At 38.5% G+C, this 23,376-nt stretch overlaps 3 protein-coding genes, 1 long non-coding RNA gene and 7 other non-coding genes across 11 annotated transcripts; 1 reads left to right on the top strand and 10 right to left on the bottom strand.

Annotated features, from left to right (window-relative positions):
* Positions 1–627: 627 nt before the first annotated feature.
* Positions 628–7,449, bottom strand: batf2 (basic leucine zipper ATF-like transcription factor 2). Its single transcript, XM_008317543.3, has 3 exons — positions 6,216–7,449; positions 5,667–5,762; positions 628–2,961 (listed from the first exon to the last, which is right to left on the bottom strand). The coding sequence occupies exons 1-3, from the start codon at positions 6,300–6,302 to the stop codon at positions 2,008–2,010; spliced, it is 1,137 nt and encodes a 378-aa protein (XP_008315765.1). The 5' UTR covers positions 6,303–7,449; the 3' UTR covers positions 628–2,007.
* A 110-nt stretch (positions 7,450–7,559) lies between these two features.
* arl2 (ADP-ribosylation factor-like 2) lies at positions 7,560–9,427 on the top strand. The gene is made up of 5 exons (XM_008317534.3): positions 7,560–7,760; positions 8,208–8,318; positions 8,482–8,644; positions 8,744–8,824; positions 8,961–9,427. The coding sequence occupies exons 1-5, from the start codon at positions 7,696–7,698 to the stop codon at positions 9,093–9,095; spliced, it is 555 nt and encodes a 184-aa protein (XP_008315756.1). The 5' UTR covers positions 7,560–7,695; the 3' UTR covers positions 9,096–9,427.
* A 1,163-nt stretch (positions 9,428–10,590) lies between these two features.
* LOC103384127 (uncharacterized) lies at positions 10,591–12,588 on the bottom strand. Its single transcript, XR_003050444.1, has 8 exons — positions 12,574–12,588; positions 12,412–12,521; positions 12,198–12,226; positions 11,809–11,873; positions 11,600–11,638; positions 11,133–11,182; positions 10,895–10,946; positions 10,591–10,691 (listed from the first exon to the last, which is right to left on the bottom strand). It is a non-coding gene; the product is annotated as an uncharacterized LOC103384127 (long non-coding RNA).
* On the bottom strand, positions 10,781–10,851 carry LOC112488208 (small nucleolar RNA SNORD31). Its single transcript, XR_003052056.1, has one exon. It is a non-coding gene; the product is annotated as a small nucleolar RNA SNORD31 (small nucleolar RNA).
* LOC112488211 (small nucleolar RNA SNORD31) lies at positions 11,019–11,089 on the bottom strand. Its single transcript, XR_003052057.1, has one exon. It is a non-coding gene; the product is annotated as a small nucleolar RNA SNORD31 (small nucleolar RNA).
* Positions 11,253–11,327, bottom strand: LOC112488205 (small nucleolar RNA SNORD31). Its single transcript, XR_003052055.1, has one exon. It is a non-coding gene; the product is annotated as a small nucleolar RNA SNORD31 (small nucleolar RNA).
* Positions 11,702–11,774, bottom strand: LOC112488213 (small nucleolar RNA SNORD31). The gene has a single exon (XR_003052058.1). It is a non-coding gene; the product is annotated as a small nucleolar RNA SNORD31 (small nucleolar RNA).
* Positions 11,958–12,084, bottom strand: LOC112488215 (small nucleolar RNA SNORD22). Its single transcript, XR_003052059.1, has one exon. It is a non-coding gene; the product is annotated as a small nucleolar RNA SNORD22 (small nucleolar RNA).
* LOC112488202 (small nucleolar RNA SNORD30) lies at positions 12,297–12,367 on the bottom strand. Its single transcript, XR_003052051.1, has one exon. It is a non-coding gene; the product is annotated as a small nucleolar RNA SNORD30 (small nucleolar RNA).
* A 49-nt stretch (positions 12,589–12,637) lies between the features above and the next one.
* Positions 12,638–12,702, bottom strand: LOC112488201 (small nucleolar RNA SNORD29). Its single transcript, XR_003052047.1, has one exon. It is a non-coding gene; the product is annotated as a small nucleolar RNA SNORD29 (small nucleolar RNA).
* A 2,834-nt stretch (positions 12,703–15,536) lies between these two features.
* LOC103384117 (uncharacterized) lies at positions 15,537–20,702 on the bottom strand. The gene is made up of 3 exons (XM_008317513.3): positions 20,548–20,702; positions 18,383–19,084; positions 15,537–16,887 (listed from the first exon to the last, which is right to left on the bottom strand). The coding sequence occupies exons 2-3, from the start codon at positions 19,019–19,021 to the stop codon at positions 16,738–16,740; spliced, it is 789 nt and encodes a 262-aa protein (XP_008315735.1). The 5' UTR covers positions 19,022–19,084; positions 20,548–20,702; the 3' UTR covers positions 15,537–16,737.
* Positions 20,703–23,376: the final 2,674 nt, after the last annotated feature.

The raw sequence follows: 23,376 nt of genomic DNA, 5'->3' as shown, positions 1-23,376 counted from the left end.
CTTTCCCTTCCTCTCTCTCTCTTTATCCTGGTACAGCTAAGATATTCTCAGATTGTCTCTCCTCTCAGAATCACATCTTTGGACGGCAGTGTCTGTAACCCCCTCCTCTCTCTCTTCCTCCTGCTTGCCCTACCACAAACACTCCAGACTTAAAACACCACATGCAATGTTTCGCTCCACATTCTCCTCTTCCTCCCCCTACTGGATGCTGTGACGGAGTGATGATGCTTTGCATCTGTAGTCACCAGGAATGTAATGATACAAAAAGGGCTGCATGCAGCCCGTGTTCGAAGAAGGGAGAGGGATGACACCCAAAGAACATTGTCCCCACATTGAAAAACGCTGTGATCTTTGTGAATCTTGAAAACGTGTATGTCCTTATAAGATGAGATTTAACAAAATTGCTCCATGTTGAAATATTATAACAGCATTATCTATAGGTTTTGTCCTCCAATATAATGTACTGTAAGTGCAGGTATGGAGATTACAGTGTCCCCATGGTTCTGATGTAAATAAGCATAAATTCAGTTTAATGTGCATCATGTACTAGACTAAGCCTTACAATAATTGATTTCTACCAGATGTATTAACAGCAATTCTAAAGAAGTAAAGGCACCACCAGAGACCTGCTTTTTATTTTTTTATTTTATGATTCAGTTTTATTGCAGTTGCTATAATAGCACAATGTATTTAATCGATTGCATGACAATTAAAAATGTTCTTTTCTCAGACCGGCTGAATCCCAATAGATATTGTATAAATATGAAGATAATTCTAATATTCTCTGAACATAGACCAGTGCCATAACCGTCAGAACAAAGATATGTTATGTCATCACTATACTGGTGCCTGCTTAAAATTCAAGCTCTAAGTCATTTAGACATATAGAAACACAAAATCAAGATCCACATTTTTGATGTGCATGTAATGGGTTTCATCTACCGGTCTTGGGAGCGAACAAAGCACTAAAACTAAAATCACTGCTGCATTTTAGTCACTTACTTCAACACCAATACCATCCTTTAACCACCGAACACCAGAAAGTATGAGTTAAAATGACAACTGTGGCCATTAGTCATCAGTAAACCTAGAAAAGACTATCAGTTATCTACAGCAAAGTAGCACATTATGATTTAAGTCAGTCACATCAAGGCTCTAGCTTTACTCGATTTATAACATTTTCAATTCAGACTCTGATCACTTGGAATTCACTGTCTATATATTTAACGACCATTGCCATACAACTTTTAAATTTAGATATTAGGGTCTTAAAATTAGCATTTTGCAACCAGGTGTTTTCCTCCATTAGACCCGTTGCACACTATTACTCAAGTATTAGTTCCCACAAAATCACAATCAAAGGAATATGAGTGTGCATTACCTTTAAATGCTCCCTTGTAGCTGCAGCACAAGAATGGAAACTTCTCTGTGTAATATTTATAGGAAGAAAAGTGACACAGTCACAGTGTTTCAACTGCTAATTTCAACTGTGACCAAATGACCGAGAAACACTGGACAGACAGCTAATAAATAGTTTGATTTGATCTCCTACAGCTGTTACTTTACTTTAAATTCACTGAAAGTCTTGAGGCCTGAGGAGATGAACATGCTTTGATTGATTTGAATTATATCATTCCAATCTGGGTTTATTTCTGTTCACACAAACCCCCAACTTTAGCCAGCTTACCAGCTATACAGTTACAACAACAGCAAGTGGCTTGTGATTTGATAATCAGTAGTCACAAATAATAAATATTACGTGCTTTTTGCCTACTGCAGCAACAGCACCCCCTACCGGAAAGGAGCCGTGTTTAGATTTATTAATAAGCGGTAAATAACGTGGTTTACTTTTCCTTGAACTGAATGTCGGGGATTAATACTGTATCATCTATGGATCTAATAAAATTACAATCTAATTCATAGCTGCAAAATTTGTTTGATGTTTATACCAGTACATCTCAATCCAACTGCAGAATTATATAAATATTTGACAAATTACATGTAGTGTTAATAACTGTTTGATTCACTTAGGATCCAATCATTGCCCTCCAGAAATTCAGAGAAGGAAAGGTCTCCTGGTGTTGACCGTGGCAACAGCAGGTGTCCTTGAGAGCCATCGTTATTATTCTCAAGCACATTTGGATGAGAGGGGACACTGAGGAAGGAAAGACCAGGAGTCAATTGTTCTTTGAAATGAGGCTTTAAGGAAATGGGAGGGATAGGAAACGACTCCAACTTCATCTGAGATGAAATTGTTGGGGTTGGAGGATCAGGAAGTGATGTCATTGGACCAGTAATGTTCAGATTCCCACTGTGCCAACCTGGATAAAGCTGAGGAACATTCTCAGAGGAACCATGTGTTGTAACACCTTTACCTTTTCCTGCTAAAGAAGAAAATGAGTCCTCGATGCTGGATGGTGCATTCTTGGGTGATGTTTGTTTCTTTGAAATTTCATCCACAGTAACAGAATTACAATATGCACTTGACATAAAAGCAGTTTTATGGATCACATCTTCTGGCAGGGAAATTTCTGGAGGCTCTTTGTTAAACAACGAGACAGAGGCTTGTAGTGAAGCTGCAGAAAGATAAGGCAGAGCCACAGGGCTGGTAAACGAGGAGGAGGTTGTGAGCTCCGTTGGAATAGAGGATGAGGAGAATTTTGTAGCTGTAGAATCAGCACCTGCAAAATTCGTGTTTTTACTGGACAATGATGAGGTAGAGACTGACATTAGAGCAGCAGAATGAGAGTCTGAGGCCAGGACGTTAGATTGACAAGGAATAGACTTGAGCTGGTCTTTGATTGGAAGCGAGGCCGTAGAGCTGAAGGCAGAATGAGAGGCTCTCAGGTGGCAGTAAGGTTCATGATTTTGAAGAATTTTGGCGTAGTGTTGGACCTCTTTCTTCAATGCAGTGATCTCTTTTTGTAATGCAGACTTTGCTCGTTCTTGGCGCTGAAGTTCCTGCAGAAAAGAAGGTTAATGTTAAAACGGAGTAGAAGAAAATGACAATTTTTAAAATATGTGTGGTTATATAGGGTAAGTAGTAAATAATAAGAATATAATAAGTAGTAAAATAGACATTGTTGATGAACAAATATCATTAAATGATATCTATGGCAGAAATTAATAAGTATTAATTCAATCTCATTTCCTGCAAAATGCCAAACCCAACTGGGGGCGGGGGGGGGTGGGGGGTGATCCCCAATTTAGAAACCACTGCACTAGCTCATTAGCTTAGAACCAGCATGAAAGTACTGATTAAGCTGTCTGGACTTTGCCTGTGTCTGTTGAAATAGTCTCACAATATTCAGGGGGAAATTAGTCATTGCACAATTGGATTGTTACATGGTCATGTCTCTCCTGTCTTATCCTGGTTTTATATATATATAGTTATATATATATATATATATACTGTATATATATATATATAGTTATATATATATATACTGTATGTATATATGTATATATATATATACATATACACTGTATATATGTATATAACTATGCCTTTGCTGCCATATTTAATCAGGGACCCCGTCTTTAGTTACCATCACAGTGGCACTCGTCAGCCATAAAAACAGATTAATGGCAGACACCTACAGAAAAGTAGTAAAGGTAATTGCTTTCAACCTACACAATATTAGAGCAGCTCTGACCCATATGAAAAACTATAGGCAGTAAAGCACTGCAGGCAGATGACACTCTTCTGTGAGAGACTTCTGCAGAGCTGTAATGGAGATTATAAACCATAAAGTAGATCAGGTATGGTCAAAGTCAGAGCTGCAAAGGAAAACCAAGATATCGCTCTCAAGTGGTAATACTGCAGCTTCAGCAGAAAACTACAGCGTATTTGAGAGTAGGTGAGCATAAATGAAAAAAAAAAAATACACACTACTGGACAGTCATTTTCACACCAATGAGAAAGAAATGTAGAGGTTGTCATTCACAGCTGTCAGTTTACACTTTCAACAGCACAAAACTATTTGGTTAAATGCAGATCAGAAAACAGGAAAGATGTACTGTATCTCTGTGGGGCAGACCAAAAGCCTGCATTAACCTGGTTCCCATGACACTTTGTCTCCAAGTTCAACCAAAGTTGTTCTTCAGATTTTCGCATTGAGAAGGTGTCTGACAATGACCACGATGTTCATTATCTCAGCATGGTCTAGCTGCCCTTGTACATGCACTGCACAGTTTACTTCTATACTAACATTCTGAAAGTGAAAATAATCTGTGGTAGTATTCTAGCCAAAGTCATTGTTAATGGTTAGAGCCTCTCTCCATAGTGTAGTTTTAATTCTTAACTCTTTACTAGGAATGTCCGTTTACATCTGTAATCATATAAGCATATTTTGTAATATCTGTAAGAATAGTTACAACCCCATAACGTAACGCCTGGCTTTCGCAAAATGATAACTACTCTAAAAATAGTGCAATGCCCCGGTGACAGTCCAGTCAGATGCCTCAGTTCTCTAAAGAACTTTTATTGAGATACAATTGCAGGAACTTGTTCTAAACTCCTTTTTGCTCTTAACACAGCTTCTCCAAAACCACCAATTCCTCCTCTAATACCCTCTCTACTCTCTCTTCCTCATACACACGCGCTTTCACCAAGCCTCCTCAATCCCTGTTAACTCCTTCTGCTTTAACCCATCACCTTAGTGAGCAGACAACACTTAACTTCCACCACTGCCCCGCTATATCGGTTTCGGTTGATATCAGAATCGGAAATGAGGTGTGTTGACAATATCGGCATATCGGCAAAAAGTTCATATCAGACATCCCTACTCTTTACTGTATTTTTTTTATTTCATTTTGTCACCACCCTGCCTTTTCTTTATTCAATATGCATCCTCCCTGGAACTGTATTACCAGGCAATTTTCCACTTTTTCCTATTCTTAACCAATAATGTCTTGAACTTGCATAAACTGATAACGGTTGCAGAGTTCTGTTAGCCAACTGGACATGAATTTTCAGAAAATTCACCTCCAGTTGCCTAACAGAACTCTTCAACCTTGACCATGACGTGGATGACTGAGAATCTTCATAGACATAAACTGATAAAATGTAGCAAAAAAAAAGGTTTTACCTTTCAAGAATCAACACATAAAATAAAGAATGTACACACACTAGTCATGATTCCAATTACAACTTGCCATGCTCTGCTTTTATGAGGTCAAACTAACAGTAGCTAGGATTCTTTCAAAACAACCTGGAGGACAAAGACCCTAAAAGAAGACAAGTGGAGCAGAAGAAAGAGTGAAATTTCTATATTTAGTGTTAAACTAAAGTTATTTTTATGTCATGTAAGTGAAAATGTATTATCATTCATTCAAAATGAATACGCAGACATCAGTGTGTGTGTGTGTGAGAGAGAGAGAGGGAGAGAGAAAGGGGAAAGGGAGGACCGAAGTCCTTGGCTTTCTGATAAAGCCAACTATTTACAAGAAACAGCTGTACTCATACTGCCACATTACACAAGACCACACACTGCCTGTGTGTGGTCTGTTATAAAAAATACTTTTGAGCATTTATTCTTGTACAATTGATTTGACCTGATGTGCCCCTGTGTGTGTGTGTGTGTGTGTAAATGTGTGTTTGTGGTTTCTGTGTAAAAACAAAAAACAAATTAAAAACAAAAATACAAAGTCTGAACTATTCAGACCTGATGAAGTTCGTCTGCTCTCTCCGTCTGTTTCTTGCGGGTTTTCCTGGCCGCGTCCCTGTTCTTTTCTCGTCTTTTCATCCCTGAGTTGTCCTCCTGTAGTACAAGACAAGAGTTGACCACCTTCACCACAGCACAAGGGCTCAAATCATCTTCATCATCTTCCAAAACCACTTTTAGACCACATGTTTAGACATGTATCAATAACATTTCCATAACAAGTCACATGCCTCATCGTCTGAACCAGCAGGTCAAAAATGAAATAACTGACCTGCATATGAATGGAAAGGGAACTTCAAGCACATGATTTTAAAATTTCGGAACAACTCCTCTTAATTTTGCTCAAAACATTCTTACAATGTTGTGTAACATAACATTTCTTTATGAGAAATCATTGTGTGTTTCAACAGTAACCTTTTTAAATAATAGTGTATTTGTCTTACTGTACTGTAGCCTCATGAGTGACTGGTATACCAGCTAACAAGATGGCCAATACTGATTGAGTAATTGATTGAATGCAAATTGATCAGTTAGAGACTAAGGACTTACAGATCCAGTGGTGTTGCTGGTGTTCTCCTCTGCTGACAGTGAGCTTCCTGAACTGTACAGTTCCTCATCCATGAGTACCGGAGACATCTCGCTGCCCCTCTCCTCATCAGTTTGAGGACCATTTAGCTGAATCCTACTTCAACAGCACCACCCGCATTCTCAAACCACTAGGTCCGTCAATTAGTCCTGGGGGTTTTGAGACGAGGACAGCACTCTCCACTTGTTGCAGAGGTATATCTGGTTGTTGCTGCGCTGACTGAATGCTTCTGAAAATGTGCAGCCAAAAGAGAAAGACTGTATATTTAGGCTGGTGATACAACGTGTTGCTGTTACTACTTTCAGTTTCCATTTCTTTTAAACCGGCTCTTTGTCACACAAACGCGTGGGACTGCAATTACGGACAGCGCGTTGAATTCCAAGCCCCTTTCGTAAACGTATCTTAACGTATCCATGTGAAAGCGGAATCGTTATGACGCTGTGACTAATGACCATATTAGGAAAACTGACGTTCCCTGTTTACTTTATGGGAACCGTCGAAACTTTTTGTAAAGGGAGTAAATGGCTCGGGTCCAATAGAGTAGGCAGTATATTTCAACCAGTTCCCTGTAAGAAATTACAAAATTGGTTGAAAGGAAATTGACACCATAGTTTACAGTATGGTGAATCTACAGTACTGTATATATACTGTACCATATATATAACCTACTGTAGTTTTTAAATTATTTTTAAGCAAATTGTCGATATATGTCGTCAGAGACTTAGTTAATGCATCCATTTAGACGCAGACAACAAAGTTCATTACATCTGATTTGACCTAACGACTCTGGAACTGTTCCAAAAAGTAAGCATGTATAACTTGTATAACAAGCGTCTTCATTATATACAGAACATAATGATTAGTACAGCAGGCAAAATCGTGACAAAATTCCCCCTTTTCCATGTTTGGTACTTTCTTTTTTAAGTTAGTGAATTTAGTCACAGCATTACATTTCTAATTTATTTTTATTTTACCCACTGATAATAAGTTTTCGTGTATTTGGACACCTAAATATCACATTATGATTAAGCATACATTTGTAAACCCATTTCACAGGTCCCTTGTATACCAGTTTACTTTGAGTTGGCCGGTTATTCATTTAAATAATTATTTTGTGTGTCAGCAATCTTTAAGTTCCCCAATTCAACCAAAAACAAAACCACATATTAGAGACACGATAACCACACAGCGTCTTCTTCATAACGCGACCACATCTTATAAACCGCTCACTGACCAGTGAGTCGCGGCCTTACTTTGGCTACAACCAATCAAATTGCCTTACATTCGGATCACCAATCGGTGACTACTAGAGGCGGAACAACAAGAATGATCACTTCCTGTATTGCGATGCTGCCCAGGGATACATAAAGTCTTTTGTCATTTTAAGTTTAGATCTCAAATATTTTATTTTAAAAGACATAGGACGCAGAGGACAGCACAGCGATGGGTCTGTTGACGATTTTAAAGAAGATGAAGCAGAAGGAGCGGGAGATGAGGCTTCTAATGTTGTATCCTGACTAATTGTTCATTAGCTTTAGCAGGAAACGGTGTGGCATGGGCGTTCTGATGTATTTATTATAGTATATAATAATAATTTTAGTCGTCTGTGGTCCAACGTTAAATAACCGAAGAGTGACGCCCCCTACATCTGCATATACAGACAGCGTTTGGCGGTTGGATTTGTGTTGTATCATGCTAGCAACAAAACGATGATCTAGCTCGTTGGTGAAAGTAATTGAATGTAACTGGCGTAAATTCATTGTAAGGTTCCCTGGGGCTGCCATTCAACAATTTCTTTAATTTCATCGTTAAAAAGAAAACGTTTTCAGCAATTGCATTAAATGCAGCGTTTGTTGTTTTAATGAGCCGAATTTTTTACTTTACTTAAAAGAGTTCAACATAAACCATTACGGGTGAAGCAAATTAAAATGGATTCTTTAACTCAGTTCGTGCAGAGGTCTGGACAATGCAGGGAAAACGACCATCCTGAAGAAGTTTAACGGCGAGGACATCAGCACCATTTCACCCACTCTTGGTTTCAACATCCAAACACTGGAGCACAGAGGGTAAATACACATTACATCCAGGACGGTGGTTTTACTTTACACAGTATGGTGTTATGACACAAATTAAGTCCCACAGCCCAAGGACAGAAGACAGACTGGCACAACAACCTTTCCAGTTTTGCACTACTAGAAAGACCTCACATCCTTCTGTTTGTTTTTTAAGGTTTAAATTAAATATGTGGGATGTTGGGGGTCAAAAGTCGCTGCGATCCTACTGGAGGAACTACTTTGAGAGCACAGACGGACTGGTGTGGGTGGTGGACAGTGCAGACAGACTCAGACTGCAAGACTGCAAACAGGAGCTCAGTACACTGCTGCTGGAAGAGGTCAATATTCTCTGCTTCAGCTAAACATGCTGCAGTAACACGTTTATTCTTCAAAACGTTAACTATAATTTGCTCTTCCTCCTTATTTCCTACTGGCAGAGGTTAGCTGGAGCTACTTTACTAGTATTTGCCAACAAGCAGGATCTACCTGGAGCTCTGTCAAAAGAAGCCATTAGAGAAGTATGAAAACAACAATAACACTAACTCTGTTGCCTTGTGCCAATAACATTATTGCATGTTTGCAGTTCAGCTGAGTATTTGTCATAAAATCTGAATTATCTGTTAACATCACTGTTTATATTGTCTGATCCTACAGGAACTGGCCCTGGATGATATTAAAAGTCATCACTGGTGCATCATTGATTGCAGTGCAGTGACAGGAGAAAATCTGTTATCTGGAGTGGACTGGTTATTGGATGACATTGCTGCAAGAATCTTCACTGCCGACTGAGCAGGAAGGAAAAACAAAACCTGAAATGGACTTAAAAGAAGTATCAATAAAAATATTCCAGCCATTTTTGATTAGATGAACTTATAAGTCTACACTGACCACAGCATTCACAGATTGAATTCATATTGTATGGATTTATTACAAAGCATGTTTACAAAGCATTCAATATTCAAATTTAAGTTCTGGTAGAGCCCAAGTTTAACTGAACTGGAGGATTTCAGTTTTGAAAAGGTTTTAATTTTGGGCAATGTTAACTCACCAAGTAATTTTAATGAAACCTTGTTTGTATGACTCATGCAAAGTAAATAAACTTCAAACATTGAGTGGCTAGATACGTTTTGCAGCTCATTATGGTGAAGTGTGGCCAAAAATGAATATCAATGTCATTTACTTAGTGAGGCGACCATTTCTTCACAGATCAATCAAGTACTGCATGAACCCCTACTGTACGTACTTACAAAGTACACAATCAATAGTATAGAACAGGGGCCACATCAACACGGTTCCCGTGAAGGGTCAGTTGTAAATGGAAGTCTGTACAGATCAGGGGTCCCCACCCCCCGGTCCACATCCAGTACCAGTCCATAGGTCATTTGGTACCATGCTACAGTGGGATATTGAAAAAAAAAAGAACGTCACTTTTACTAATTTACTTCATTCAAAGAAAATCCAGTCATATCCGTTTACTTTAAAGATAATCTGGCAATATTTTAAAATAATAGGTCATTCAGACTCTGATATAAACAGAATAGAGTATAAAAGATGTTTTATTTTGAAAATTTACTGATCTTTCAATGCTCAGTACCTTTCTATTCGTCAATAGTAACAGGTGGCACTGGCTGACTAGTCCTTAGAACAAAAGGTCGGTGACAACTGGTACAGATGCAACAACTCCATAACGCACAAATACATGTTTCTGCAATTGATTATTTATTCAAGCTACAAATATTGTTCATTGTTGTGTAAGAAACATTTATTTCATAGGTTAAGAAACTCCACTGCTTTTTAAGCTCCCTCAGGCAACACAAGACAGCTTGGCGGGCCACATTTGGCCCCCTGGCCTTTGGTTTGACCCATATGGTGTAGAATAAAGTGAAATATTCCTTATTGTGACAAGGCACATCACTGCACACAATTGAATGTGACCTCTGCTTTTAAGCCATCACCAATGTGAGCAGGGGGTAGCATTAAACACCCAGTGAGCAGTGAGTGGAGACAGTGCTAGGCTCAGAGCACCTCAGCAGTAACTTCACAGCTTTTGTAAACATTCAACACATTTACAAAACTTCAAATCGCTTCCTTAACCACTAAGCTACCACTGCCCCAATAAAATAGTGCAGGTCAGAAGTTACTTGAATCTAAATATCAATTAAAAACCTAGCCAAAAGCATTCAATCCTTTTGAGTTCTATGTTGAATTGCTAACTTAATTATCATGAACCTTAGGTAAATTTTAAATTTAGACTAAACCCACATACACCAAGATCACCACAACATAAACCAGTTTACAGTTACAAAGCTTTATTCAAGTGATGATCCATTTAGCAAACAATACAAACAAGTGTTGATTGCAGATTCCAAGCCAATAACAGCAATTCTAGAAGAAAAGGGGGAAAAAAAAAAAAAAAAAAAAAAAGTTACTTAAAACAGAAACTCTGGTTTGACTGCAAGTTTTACTTTTGCAATTTGATCAGAGGGGATACCAATCAGTCATGAATTCTCAGACTGGGGCGGTAAAAAACACCTCATCATGTCAGTCCATTGGTTGTACTACAGTTTCAGTACATACAAACTCTTTACCTGAAGTCAAATGGCCCTCCAGCTGCTGGAATCCACCAATGATTTCTGCTTCCTGCAAAGTAGGACAAGATATTAGTACTGGAGGAAAGTTAGGAGCTCTTAAACATCAATATTCTATTCACTAGTGATCAGAGGGGATACCAATCAGTCATGAATTCTCAGACTGGGGCGGTAAAAAACACCTCATCATGTCAGTCCATTGGTTGTACTACAGTTTCAGTACATACAAACTCTTTACCTGAAGTCAAATGGCCCTCCAGCTGCTGTGGCACCAATGATTTCTTCTCCCTGCAAAGTAGGACAAAACATTAGTACTGGAGGAAAGTTAGGAGCTCTTAAACATCAATATTCTATTCACTAGTGATCAGAGGGGATACCAATCAGTCATGAATTCTCAGACTGGGGCGGTAATAAAACACTCATCACTTCAATGAAAGGGTCAGATGGTCTACTACACTTCCTCCTCAGAGTTGCTTAACACTAGACATAGTACAGAGATTTAGGGCAGAGAGATTTCACCTACAAGTGCCTAGTTAATTGGTGTATTTGGGAATATGGAGTTAATCAGTTAAATTGAGTATTTAAAGTTAAACTTTTGTAGGGGTTTTATTGTTCTGCAGTCACTTGCCCAAGTCCAGATTTCAGGGTAAAATGTTCATAGTTAGATGATTTAAAAAATAAAATCCAATAGACCAAATCACTTACCAGCTTCAGACACTGCACCTGATGCTGAAGGAACCACACCTGCAAAAGACCACCCATATTAGTCAAGGAAGAAATCTATCAACATTGAGTTATTAACTAAAAACAAAATCAGAGGGGATACCAATCAGTCAAGAATTTTCAGACTGGGGCGGTAATAAGACATTCATCACTTTAATGCAATAGATACACAGAAAGAACAGAATATTTACCATCTAGGACACTTGGATTTTTGGGATGATCTTTCAGACATCTTCAAAGGTCCATTAAGTCATTACTAAAGAAAGGTAGATTTAAAAAAATAAAAAATTAAAAGGTTTAACATGCTAAGTATTTGTATTGTTGCAGTGAATCTTATGTTTCCCTTCAGACTGTTGGTAACCCCAACAAAGTCCTCCCCTTATTACCAAGGCAACACCAGTGGGTTCACCTTTTCAGGTCTGGCATCAGCACAAGGTGTAAGACATGTGCGGGTTTCATCATATGGGAAAGGAGCTTTGTGAACACCTTACAAGTGTTTCACATTTGTATATGTGAACTGTTTGCGAAATTTCATCAAGCTTCCTAATGGACATTGCAATTATCATGAATCTATATTTACCTTGATGTCATTCCAAGGATGGCCACAATCTGTTGTGGGGAGAAAAAAAAAAATTAGTCAAATTGTCCAAGGCATAATTTTTCAAAACATCTTTACGACAGACATCAGATATGAAAATTTATCAACAGCTGTTCAGACGAACGAGATTCCAGAAGTAACTCATCATTAGAGTCTGGTTGTGAAAGTCAATGACAGAAATATAGAAACACCTCACCTTCGGACAACATGCTTCACAGTAAGTCCTGTTGAGGTAGTCAGTCACAGCCACTGTTGTGTGAAGAAGAAGAAAAGAAAAGGGGTTGTGAATAAAGCCTGCAATGAAACCTTAAAAAAAAAAAAAAAAAAAAGGGGTTGTGAATAAAGTCTGCAATGAAACCTATAAATTATAAAAATAGAAAAACTGCCAACTCTAAAATTCCAAAGCTTTAGAAACAAATGCAGTTGCTCAGAAGTTCGTGTCTTTTCACATCGGTTCAAAGTGAGCTAAGTATCATCATCATCGGAACTGCATGGTGTTAGTTAAAGTTAATATATGTACCTTTAGACTTCAGTAAACCCCTTCTGGTAACCACTCAAACTGGGACCTGTAAGAAGAAAAACATTTAGACCAGAAGTCATACAATCTTTTACTTTAAGACCAGACAGGATAGGTTTGATCAGTGCTTTGGTGACAGATTGCCATGTGACACTTGTCGTCCAGGTGTGTATTGGGTATTAACCCATGTCATCATTTCAAACGGTCAAATATGAACAACTCAGGGTTGGTAGTTTATTCAATACTTAATACCAAATGCTCATACTTACATGCTGAAACAATGCAGTCTTCTTTCTAATCTTCACTATCAACTCCTGAAAAGTAAGAACACACTAAGTTACCACACCTTAAGTTACCATTGTTTCCAGTAAAACTACTTTAAGGTGTATCAGATTAAAGGTGACATCACATGAATCAGGCATATGCTTGTCTTTTATGTTGAATCATCATGTCAACAGCCAAACCACCATGATTACAGCAATTCCATCCACTCACCACTGTCTGTGCTATTCTGCCACTTTCTGAAGGTAAAGTCAGTAGCTCCACCTAAAATAAACAAGAGATTTAATACACAGATCTGTACAAAGCAGAAACGTTTACTATGGACTTCAAACATCAGGCATTTTAACCATGAATGAAAATGACACCGTTACATTAATATATCAAAGAGTTAGCAATTAATACTGAGCTCAGGTGCTACTCAGAATCTGGTAAAGGAAGTTTCTTCAAAAGCTGATTCAGTAAGAGAGAGTTTAAAATCATCACTGCAGCACAGAGCTCTTCAGCCAAACAAAGCAAAGGGTTCATCTGTGAAAAATGAATGAGGACTGTTGTACTTACCCCATGAGTCTGGAGTTCTGCCATGGCCTTGCATTCCGCTTGCCTGCAATTTGGGAAAAACATGAACATTTCATAAATCCAAAAGAAGTTTCACATGTGCAGATGTGAACAGCAGACTCATGCTACTCAGTAGGTTGAAGTTTAGTTATCCTCAACATAATTCAGTGAGAGAGTTCAAAAAGGGCATCACTGTAGCATGAGGCGCTCCTATGTATATTAAGCTCCATTAACATAACATAAAGACAAAGCTGCACACCTACTTAAATCTAGATCCCAGCGGCCTAGCATAAGCATTAGGATGCATATAAAAAAATACTTAAAATATTCATATAAAAATACTTAGTATCTGAGGAATATACTTACATTTGAAGTTGAGTGACTTTGAACCTTATCCATCTGAAATACAAGAAAAGTTTTGCAGATTAGCACGTTGCAAAGCGCACGAGCAATGGCCGGCCAACACGTGACCGCCGCGTTCAACGCGTTCAGACCGTCGATCTGAAAACACGGTGCACCTTTTATGTGTCTCGAATCAGAAAATTAATGTGCAATCACTGTCATTCAGTACAGGTCTGTGAAAATTATCATCATACAGAGACACAAATGCACAAACGAGCAGCGGCCCTTACTACAGAAACTAACACGAATTCGCGTTTAAAAATTAAAAATGAAACATGCAAAAGTTACAAAAGAGGTTATCACTTACATTAATTATGTTTATAAGTCAACGTGGAACGTTTTTAAAGTCAGATGGTTGAGGATTGACTCTAACGTTTGCGGTTACTGAACCTAAGTGGCTGTCGCACCCCAATGAACACTTTTTTATAAAAATGTGCATTCAAATGTTACCTAGAGTAAAACGCTTCATAGAAAAAACACATTCAATACAATTACATAACGACTGCTAAATCTATGAAATGTAAAAACGTTGGGAGATGAAAAATCAGTAAGTGCTTACCTTGCCAAAGGAATGGAGAAAGTGGAAGAGGAAGCGGGTCCGTCTGCCTTTTATGTTCGACAAGACTCCGCCTACTTATAACAGCGGGAAGAACCGTTCCGGGGCATACAACTTTTTAGGAAGAAACATTAATTGTTTTCATTTTTTTATTTCGATGACTCACTGCTTGTTCTGTTTTTTTAAGACAAGTATAAATAAAATAATTAAAATAATGTATACGAAAATATTTCATTAAAACATACTGTATTGTATTTACCATAAGATGGCAGCATAGCGTGGTCACTCAGGTTTAAGTGCGCTATACGAAATAAAACCTCACTTTGTTTCCTTTTCCGGCGTCCTCATCATATGACGTGATTGCCGTGAGCGGGGACTCTAGGATGTCATGACTTATGTCATATTACTCGTAGGCTAGCAGTGTATATAAGCCAAATAAAGGCACAACCAAAAAAATCACAAAAACTTTTGCCCTTGTCGAATCAAAGGACGTCACTCATTGTCCCAGACAAGCATACTCTTTGACCCACGATTTATTGACGGTGACCAGGTCCTCCTGTATGGATTTTGAATTTCGGTGTCTGATAATTACCCTTTTGTTATGTGGGAAAGCGTCACACCAGCATTCGTACCCTAGTAACTTTAGGTTAACATCTGACAATGACACATATAATATAACAGAGATATAATATTTAAGAGTAACTGTAAGTATCTGTGCAAAAGCACTAGTCAGTAACAGCCCAGAGAGGAATGAATTCTGTATTGTAACGTAATACAGCATAGTGATTTAACGTCTGATGATTCAAAGTCACATTGAAATGTGGCGGATAAATACTACTCCTCACATGTCGCATTGGCATGTGATCTGTGAGTGTTATTCCAGACTTCCTTATAAATGCATTTCTACTGTTCGTGCCCAACCATAAAAGTCATTTTAGTTCAGAGTTCAGAATGCTGACTGATCAGTTCATAGTCCCCAGAATCTATGACTAGAAATGACAAATACAACTAGTAGAAACAATTCAGTCTTTATTTACTCTTAGAAAAGTGTTTCTGTCACAATTTAAAGAGCAAGTTATACAATTATTACAATCAAATAAACATTGGATCACATTAGACACATAGTGGGCAGGAGAAAGTTAACACTAATAATGGAAACAATTTCATTTAGCTACAGTTAGTCATTCTTGTCATACCCAAGTGTCTTTGGGTGCTTTGAAAGGCACTTTTAATATAAAATGTATCAATATATTTACTAAACGCTATGCTACATGTAAAGTACCGCAGTTTAAATGTACACAATTGTAAAGGTAGTAAATGTTGTTGCTAGCAATCAAACCGGTAAATATTTCCTTTTTCTCTCAAAAACTTTGTTCCTTCAGGGAAAACCACCTTCATTGGAACACTCACGGCAATGAAAATGAGTAAAATTCTTAGTGTGCACACAAACATGGACACATGTGAAAATAAATAAATAAAAGAATTCAAAAAGATGTAAAGTGATAACCAAATGTGGCCCACACTCTTTTCCCATATAGACTTTGTAACCCATGCTGGCGGTGTGTAGTCCACACAGACATGACACCTGTAAGAGGAAGTCACTTTTACCATTTTTGAAATGAATCCCTCTGTGGATTCATTTCACCTGTTAGTGCAATTGAACACCATTGACACTAAGATGCAGTTTTTGCTGTATAAAAATGTTCAGTCATTGCTACTGTAGAAAAGGTTCTCTTCCTTCAGCTCACACTTCAACACCACTGGTTTCATTGTGTAAGAATTAAAGGAAGAAGGGATCAATTGGTTCTCCGAGCTCTTAGTCGTGGACTGGGTGTCCAGAGCTGAGACGTTAAGACGTCGACTGAAACCACAGTTAGTTGAACTCAGTCGCATAAAGATATTGGACCATAACAACAACCAGTGCCCTGGACTTCAATGTAAAATCAACAACTCTGGCTTTGACAATAAAACTGTGCTTTTCTCCACCATCACGATAAGAGGCAGTACATGTAACTGTGAGTAATTAAGACTCAATAACTCATATAAATAATTACTATCCCTGAGATCTAATGTAGGACACAGGCAGATAATTAAATGACCATTAAAGTGCCATTGAAGTCTTCAGGCCAAAGAAGATGTCACAGATTCAAGCAGTTCTGATTCAAAGAATGTAATTATTAGAAAACAATCCCTGTTGTTGAGTCAGAACTCTATCTGAGGTCGGCTAGTACAACGTTGTGTTGTTGCTTCTTCTTTAGAGACGGTGAAAGTGGTGGTGATGATGTCACAGGTGTCAGTGTGACACTGTACAGGTTGGTGATGAAAGCCTCCCAGCCACGACGGAAGGCTCGGTCCAAGGCCTGATGGGATGGAAAAAAAGAGGGTGAAGGTTAGCGGGTTGGTAAAAACCACCAAAACACAAAAAACAACATAAAAATACAATACAACTGTTTAAGCAGCTAAACATTTAAAATCATATTTCTCTTTCTCATATTTTTTATGTTCAAAACTTTGACAAAATGCAGTGGTTTATTGTGTGGCTGCTTTCTAAAGGGGAAATATGTTGGCATTTCCTGTGAAAACAAGTACTTGCTCAGAACTGGTTTGACATGATGAGTTTTATTTCCCCTCATTACAATGACTTGGGTTTAATGATCATTCTTATTTTCATTTTTAATCGACAGATTTTTGTGTTTGTTTGTTTGTATCTGTCCTACAAAAAAAAAACTCTGCACAGACACTGATTGTCCCCTTATCTGACAGGAGGGCAGACCTGAAGGTGGAGCTGATTGGTTAACAGCAAAGGAATGTTTGTTGTGTGGGTTTAGAAGGTGGGGTCACCACTGCCATACTTCGTTCCAGTGATCAGAGTAGGAAAAACAGGAGCTAAAGGAATGTCACCTCTGCGTGTGTGGGTGGGTGTGGGGGGGGGGCGACACATGAACCTGTAAATCAGATTGTTCTATGAAGATGAAGACAGCTTCAGGTTTACACACAGTCACTGTCGTTCAGTTATTTGTGAACAGTGAGGGAAAATCCTCTTTCAGTTGAATTAGTAACTCGTTCAAATCAAGTCAAGGAAAATCCTATATATAGACGGCAGTTAATATGTTGGTGACCTGCACCAACGGCTGCTGTACTTTAACCCTCTGTAATTAAGGTGACGTTATCTTTTCCAGGGTAATAAACTGACCGGTGTTTGAACGATGTCGTGGTCGGACTTTACCCTCGTGTTCCACGACCTCTAATGAAGTGATTATGTAAGCTACAGAGGATTAACATTTAACCAGGGAGGTGAGGCTTAACATGGAATTTATGTAAATATCAGATGCAGGCACGGTGTTTCGCAATATGATGAAAATGCCTAGATGTCACAGTCGGAAACTAGCAGTGCAAAATCGCACCTAGATTTGTTTTGGTTTTTTTTTTGGTTTTGAAAACAGTCTGCCTTTGCTTTTTTTCAAATTCTGTGAAAAAATGTCTAACTCTTATTCTGCAGGCAAACAAAAACCTTTTTCACTTAGGATATACAGGGTATGTCTGTTAATTACAGATTAACACGAGTTGGCTTAAACTAATTCTAAGCTAACTTTCAGCAAATGATTGCAGAGAGTTTGGTAACAATTTCTTAAGTTGAATAAAGTTGGCCAAATCTTAGGTAAAACACAAACTGGACCAAATTAGCATAAATATAGCTTAATGGTAATAAAAAGGCCAACATATTTAGCTCAGGATTTAGCATATTTCGATAAAGTTTGCAATAATTGCTCGACAATTTAGACGAAATAACCAAAAAAATTAATTAATATTGCCCAAATCCTTAAAAAAAACGTCAGGTCTTTTTTTTTCTCTCACCTTACGATAATTGTTCACAGTGACTTTCTTCACTGCCTTCAATCCTTGCTCCTGCTCTTTCTTCATCTTCTTCACCTCCTCCTCTTCGTCGTCTGCTCTCGTCTTGTCTCTGATCAGGACCTGGTCGTCCTGATCCTCCCGTACAGGGAAGTGAACGAGTGCCGACTCCTTTCCTTTCCCAGACATCTCCTTAACTAACTCCATCCTCTTCATTCTCTCCACCTCCACCTCCACCCTCACCCTGGTGGCCTCCAGGTCCTGAGTGTCTGTGCCCAGGCTTGGCCTCTTGTTCTCCTCGACCTTCTCGTCCTTCTGCTTTCTCCTGCTGCTCCTCCTCCACCGACTGCTGCGGCGGCTGGGTTTCCTACGCAGGAGGATCTCATCATCATCCTCCATCAACCCCTCGTTGAAGTCAAACATCTCAGGTTCTTCCTTCACATCTGCCCCACAGTTCTGCACCACACTTATGTCACCCGTTCCATTTGTTCTCTCTTCCTCGTTCACCAACATCTCTTCCATCCCGGCGGTGGTTTCAGGCTCATCGAGGCGGCCGTAGAAGCCACTGGACTTATCCAGAAACTTTGGAGCTCGGATAGAGCTTCTGGTGGAGCTTTTTCTGGAGTTCCTGCCGATTGTCATTTTGTTTTCCCGTCTGTCTTGTTGTCGTGTCGTTCACCTGCTGTTTCTTCTGCTGCGCTCGTTCTAGGAGTAGAAGTGAGATTGGGTTCATTTCATTACATAACACTCTCTTCAACGTTGTTGCTCATTCCTGCACGTCTGTTCTTATCATTCACCAATCACCTTAGCTAAAAGAGTGCATCATGTGATTCCTGCCTCTGTGAGTTATGATGATATCTGGTTGTCAGAGATGAAACATGATGTACTGACAGCTGAACACAAAAAGATCAGACTTTGACCTCTGTTTAACATTTCAGCTGCTGAACAGCTGCCAAATTCAACAACATCTCCATGTCTGGTGCTCAGTGTGTACACTTTGACCTCAAATGTAGCAATATGGGTATGATGGCTCATTAAAAAAAACAACTCAAATATTAATAAAAATGTTGAAGCAATTTTCAAACATAGTACTTAGATACAGAGCACATCTTTTTAATTAAATTTTTTTTAATTCTCGCTAGAATGCTAAATTATTTGACCTTCCATAAAGAAATATATTAAAAAATAATAATAACTACAAAGACCAGAACTGACCTATTTTTACAGCATGAATGTACCTCAGAGATTTGTGTTCACAGAACTATTAAACTGTGACAAAGTGTAATGTAACACAAAAAAGGAAGTTCCAAGAACAGGATACGTTTCATTAATATCAATGTAATATGAGAATAAACTGGGTGGTGCGTGGTGAGTGAGGGCAGTGGTGATGTCACAGCAGGTGTCTCCTTACACCTGTACGGAACCAGCCTCTCGCTAGGACTTCTTCAAACATTAAAATAAAAAAAAAACACTTCATGGGTTTTATCAACTAGAAATGTACAAAAAACATCTTTAACTTTAAGAGTAAGTTGATTTTATTTTACTTTTATCCACAACCAACACGTTATATACTAGTTTTAATAAAATGCTTCCTTGAGGTGAAATTCAGTATACACATGGTTTATGAGCAATGCTGAGAACTTCCCTTTAATAAAGTGGTCATAACACTGTTCAACTCCCACATAAGGCAAGTGAGGAAAAAACTATATGAGGGTTAGTTTTCCATATTATATGTCTATGAAGCTCAGCTCAGAATAAAGCCTTCTGTTAGCTCACGTTTCAACAGGAAATAAATGCAAATGTTTATCAACTACCATGTGATATTTAATTTTCCTCCGACACACTGTAGCTCTCTAAGATCACACATACAGTACAGGTGGAAATCTAAAAACAGGGTAAAAAAAATAGTTCAGGTTTGACGACATCTTACATTTCTGAACATTCCACGATCAAGTCTGACAATGATTCATTCAAGTTCATGTAGAGGGAAAAGTTATTGATGGAACAGGGGAATGTTGAGAATGTAGTAAGAGCAAATGATTAACAGCGGAGTAGCAGGTGAGTTTGGAGCAGAGAAGAATTTGCTTCAGATAGAGTAGAAAATAAAAGAAAGTGCTGGGTAAAGGAAACACTCAAAAATGGTGTTATAAAAGATACATGAGTCTTACCTGGTGCTTTTGTTCTTGTTTCCTGTTCGACTGTGTCTCAGTGAGTGGATGGCTGTGTGAGTGTGAGTGAATGATATGGGCAGGAGTTAAGGATACACCCCTTACACGCAACGTCACAAATCGACCCTGCCTGGACCTGCACTTCTGTCGTCACCATGGCAAACACGCACACACACACACGAGCACACACACACACACACACACACACACACGAGCACACAAATACAGGCAACAACTCTCATTCTCCAGGACTCTTTGGCTCAAATTATTTTTCAAACATCACTACTATGAATTCAGGAACAAACACACACACACACACACACACACACTGGATCATGTGACATGTGACCTCAGAAAGTTACTGCTACCATCATACCACCGTGTGCAAACATCTCACAGTGATACCAGCTGATAAATCAGTCACTAACTGACATGTTGTCAGCAGACGGAGTAAAGACTGAACACCAGTGTTCTGAGAAATTCTACATATTGTGACATCACATCACATGTTGATTGACAGGACATGAAGCAGAAGAGAAAGTAACTTCATCAAATAGATGTATTTCTCTCCACCCTGAACTTTTGTTCTGAGTTAAAACAGTAACTTCATCTATGGATGATGAGGAGAACTGTTCCTGTGTCCCGGGTCAGTGAGAACAGAAGGTTTCCTTTTCATATCAGCTGATGTGCTGAGACCTCTGAGGAACTGTAAATCCCAATGGAAAGAATGTGCAGATAAAATGACGGGTGACTGGACGTTATGTGATTGTTTGGAGAATAAACATCACGGCGTCTGGGTGGAACCATGTGGGTGTTCCTTCCTTTTGTTCCCTTTTTTCTATTTATGAACTATTCATTTTTCACGGCTAATATTTTCACAAGGAAACACAGATATAATGATACATTTCTAAAGCTCTGGTTGAAGTAAGGTTAAAATGTGTTAAGAATAGTGGAAATTCAAGGATCCTGACAAGACTCCTTTGTGTGTAAGTGTGTCATCGTGTGTTACTGTATTTAAGGTGGACAGAATACGTGTGTGTGCATGTACAAAAAGGCGTGTGCCGTGGTCAGAAAAGTGGCCCTGAAAATGGCCCTGAAATAGCTGAATGTGTGTGCATGTACAAAAAGGCGTGTGCTGTGGTCAGAAAAGTGAACATGAGCTCATGGCCAATGGCCCTGAAATAGCTGAAAACTTACATTTATTTAGTAATTATTAATATTTATATACATATATACTTTGCCAATAGAAGTTATCAAAAAATGGTGAAGATGAGGTTAGACAATCTGAAACTAGTCCAATTTAAATGTAAAAAAGTTAGCACCATATATGTGAACATAGTTCAGTAAAGTAAGTATATTTTATCAAAGAATTATCATCTATAATTTGGCCAATGGATTCTAACCAGTTAGCCAGAACAGAGCAGCTATAGAAAATATAAAAATATATAAAACAAATTTAGAATTATTAGTTAAAAGATGAGTAAAATATAGCAGAAAAGTCTAAAGTCAAAAGTCTCAGCCAAAAATGCTGTGTCAAAAGAAAGTTAAATGTTAGAACAAAATAGCAGGAAGTAGTTGAACAGAGATACACCAATGTAAAAAGGTACAGTAGTTTAATATTACTGTGTTGATAACAGATACTGCATGTGCCAAGTAAAAAAAAAAATTGTAAGAGAATGTTGAAAACAGAGCAGAGATGGCTGGAAATGATAGCACCCATTTCAAAAGGCTAGCTGAGGAAGCTAAAGTTAGCTACATAGCAATTAAAGGTTATCCCAGAAATATGAACACACACACAGTCATTGTTGAATGAAAGTATGTGTCAATAATGTTAGCTTCAAAAGTTGGACCATGTACAACTGATTCATTCTATATTATAATTGTCTCTCTCTCCTTTCCACTTCATCCTTTCCTCTCTTCATCACCTCCTGCATGAAGGCTTTGCTACCCCTCCCTAACACCCCATACATGGTCATCTACCAGGCCACCTCCCCACGGTGAGGACGTAAAGTGCTACCAATTATATTTTCACGTAGAAAAAAACAACAAAAAAAATCATCTCTAATCACAGAGCTTCGTCAATGTCGAGTGCAGACAAGTCGAGCTCCTTGAAGTTGCTGATTCAGAGAAATCATGTGAGGAGAAGTGAAGTGTGTGAAGTCTGTTTCCTCGAACCGTCACATCTCACCTCAGCCTCAGGCTACATACGCACACACACACACACCTGAGTCGACACAGTCAGACAGAGAGCAGGTGTTCTGTCTGCTGCTACACCAGTAAGGTCCATCAACACTGTGATCTCACCTTCTTTAAAGCCAAGTCAGCAGTTCTTAACACAGTCGTAGGTAGACAAGGCTTCAATAACTAATAAAAAAGGGACCAGACAGAAACCGATTTTAGATCACTTTTATTTTGAGACCAGGGACAGACGTGACATCATGAAACAGCCTACGTTACATCAGAATAATAAATATATTTTACACCAGCACAGAACTAACTATACATGCACTACCTCGATCTACGGCACCATACAGTAGTACAGAGAAATATTCTAAATGACAGAAAATCAACCACTTTTATTTGTACCGTACGCCTTATTCACTGAAGAACTGCAAGTATGAAGTAATCTTTATGTACAGAAAAAAGATTCAAGTGTTTTCCTCTGTGTAAACAGAACTCGTTTGTAGTCTTAATACTACTAAGCAGAGTCAAAAGTGTCAAGCTGTCAAGACTAAAATTCGAATGATATCGATGTCGACACACAAGATTTTAAAGATATCCGATGATCCCGTGTGTCACAAGTTCACCCCTCATAACAAACACTGCGAT

Source organism: Cynoglossus semilaevis, chromosome 1, assembly GCF_000523025.1.
Source record: "Cynoglossus semilaevis isolate Cse_v1.0 chromosome 1, Cse_v1.0, whole genome shotgun sequence".
In the NCBI taxonomy this organism is placed as follows: Eukaryota; Metazoa; Chordata; class Actinopteri; order Pleuronectiformes; family Cynoglossidae; genus Cynoglossus; species Cynoglossus semilaevis.
The sequence above is the reverse complement of the archived record's forward strand: the minus strand, read 5'-3'. Positions and strand labels throughout refer to the sequence as shown.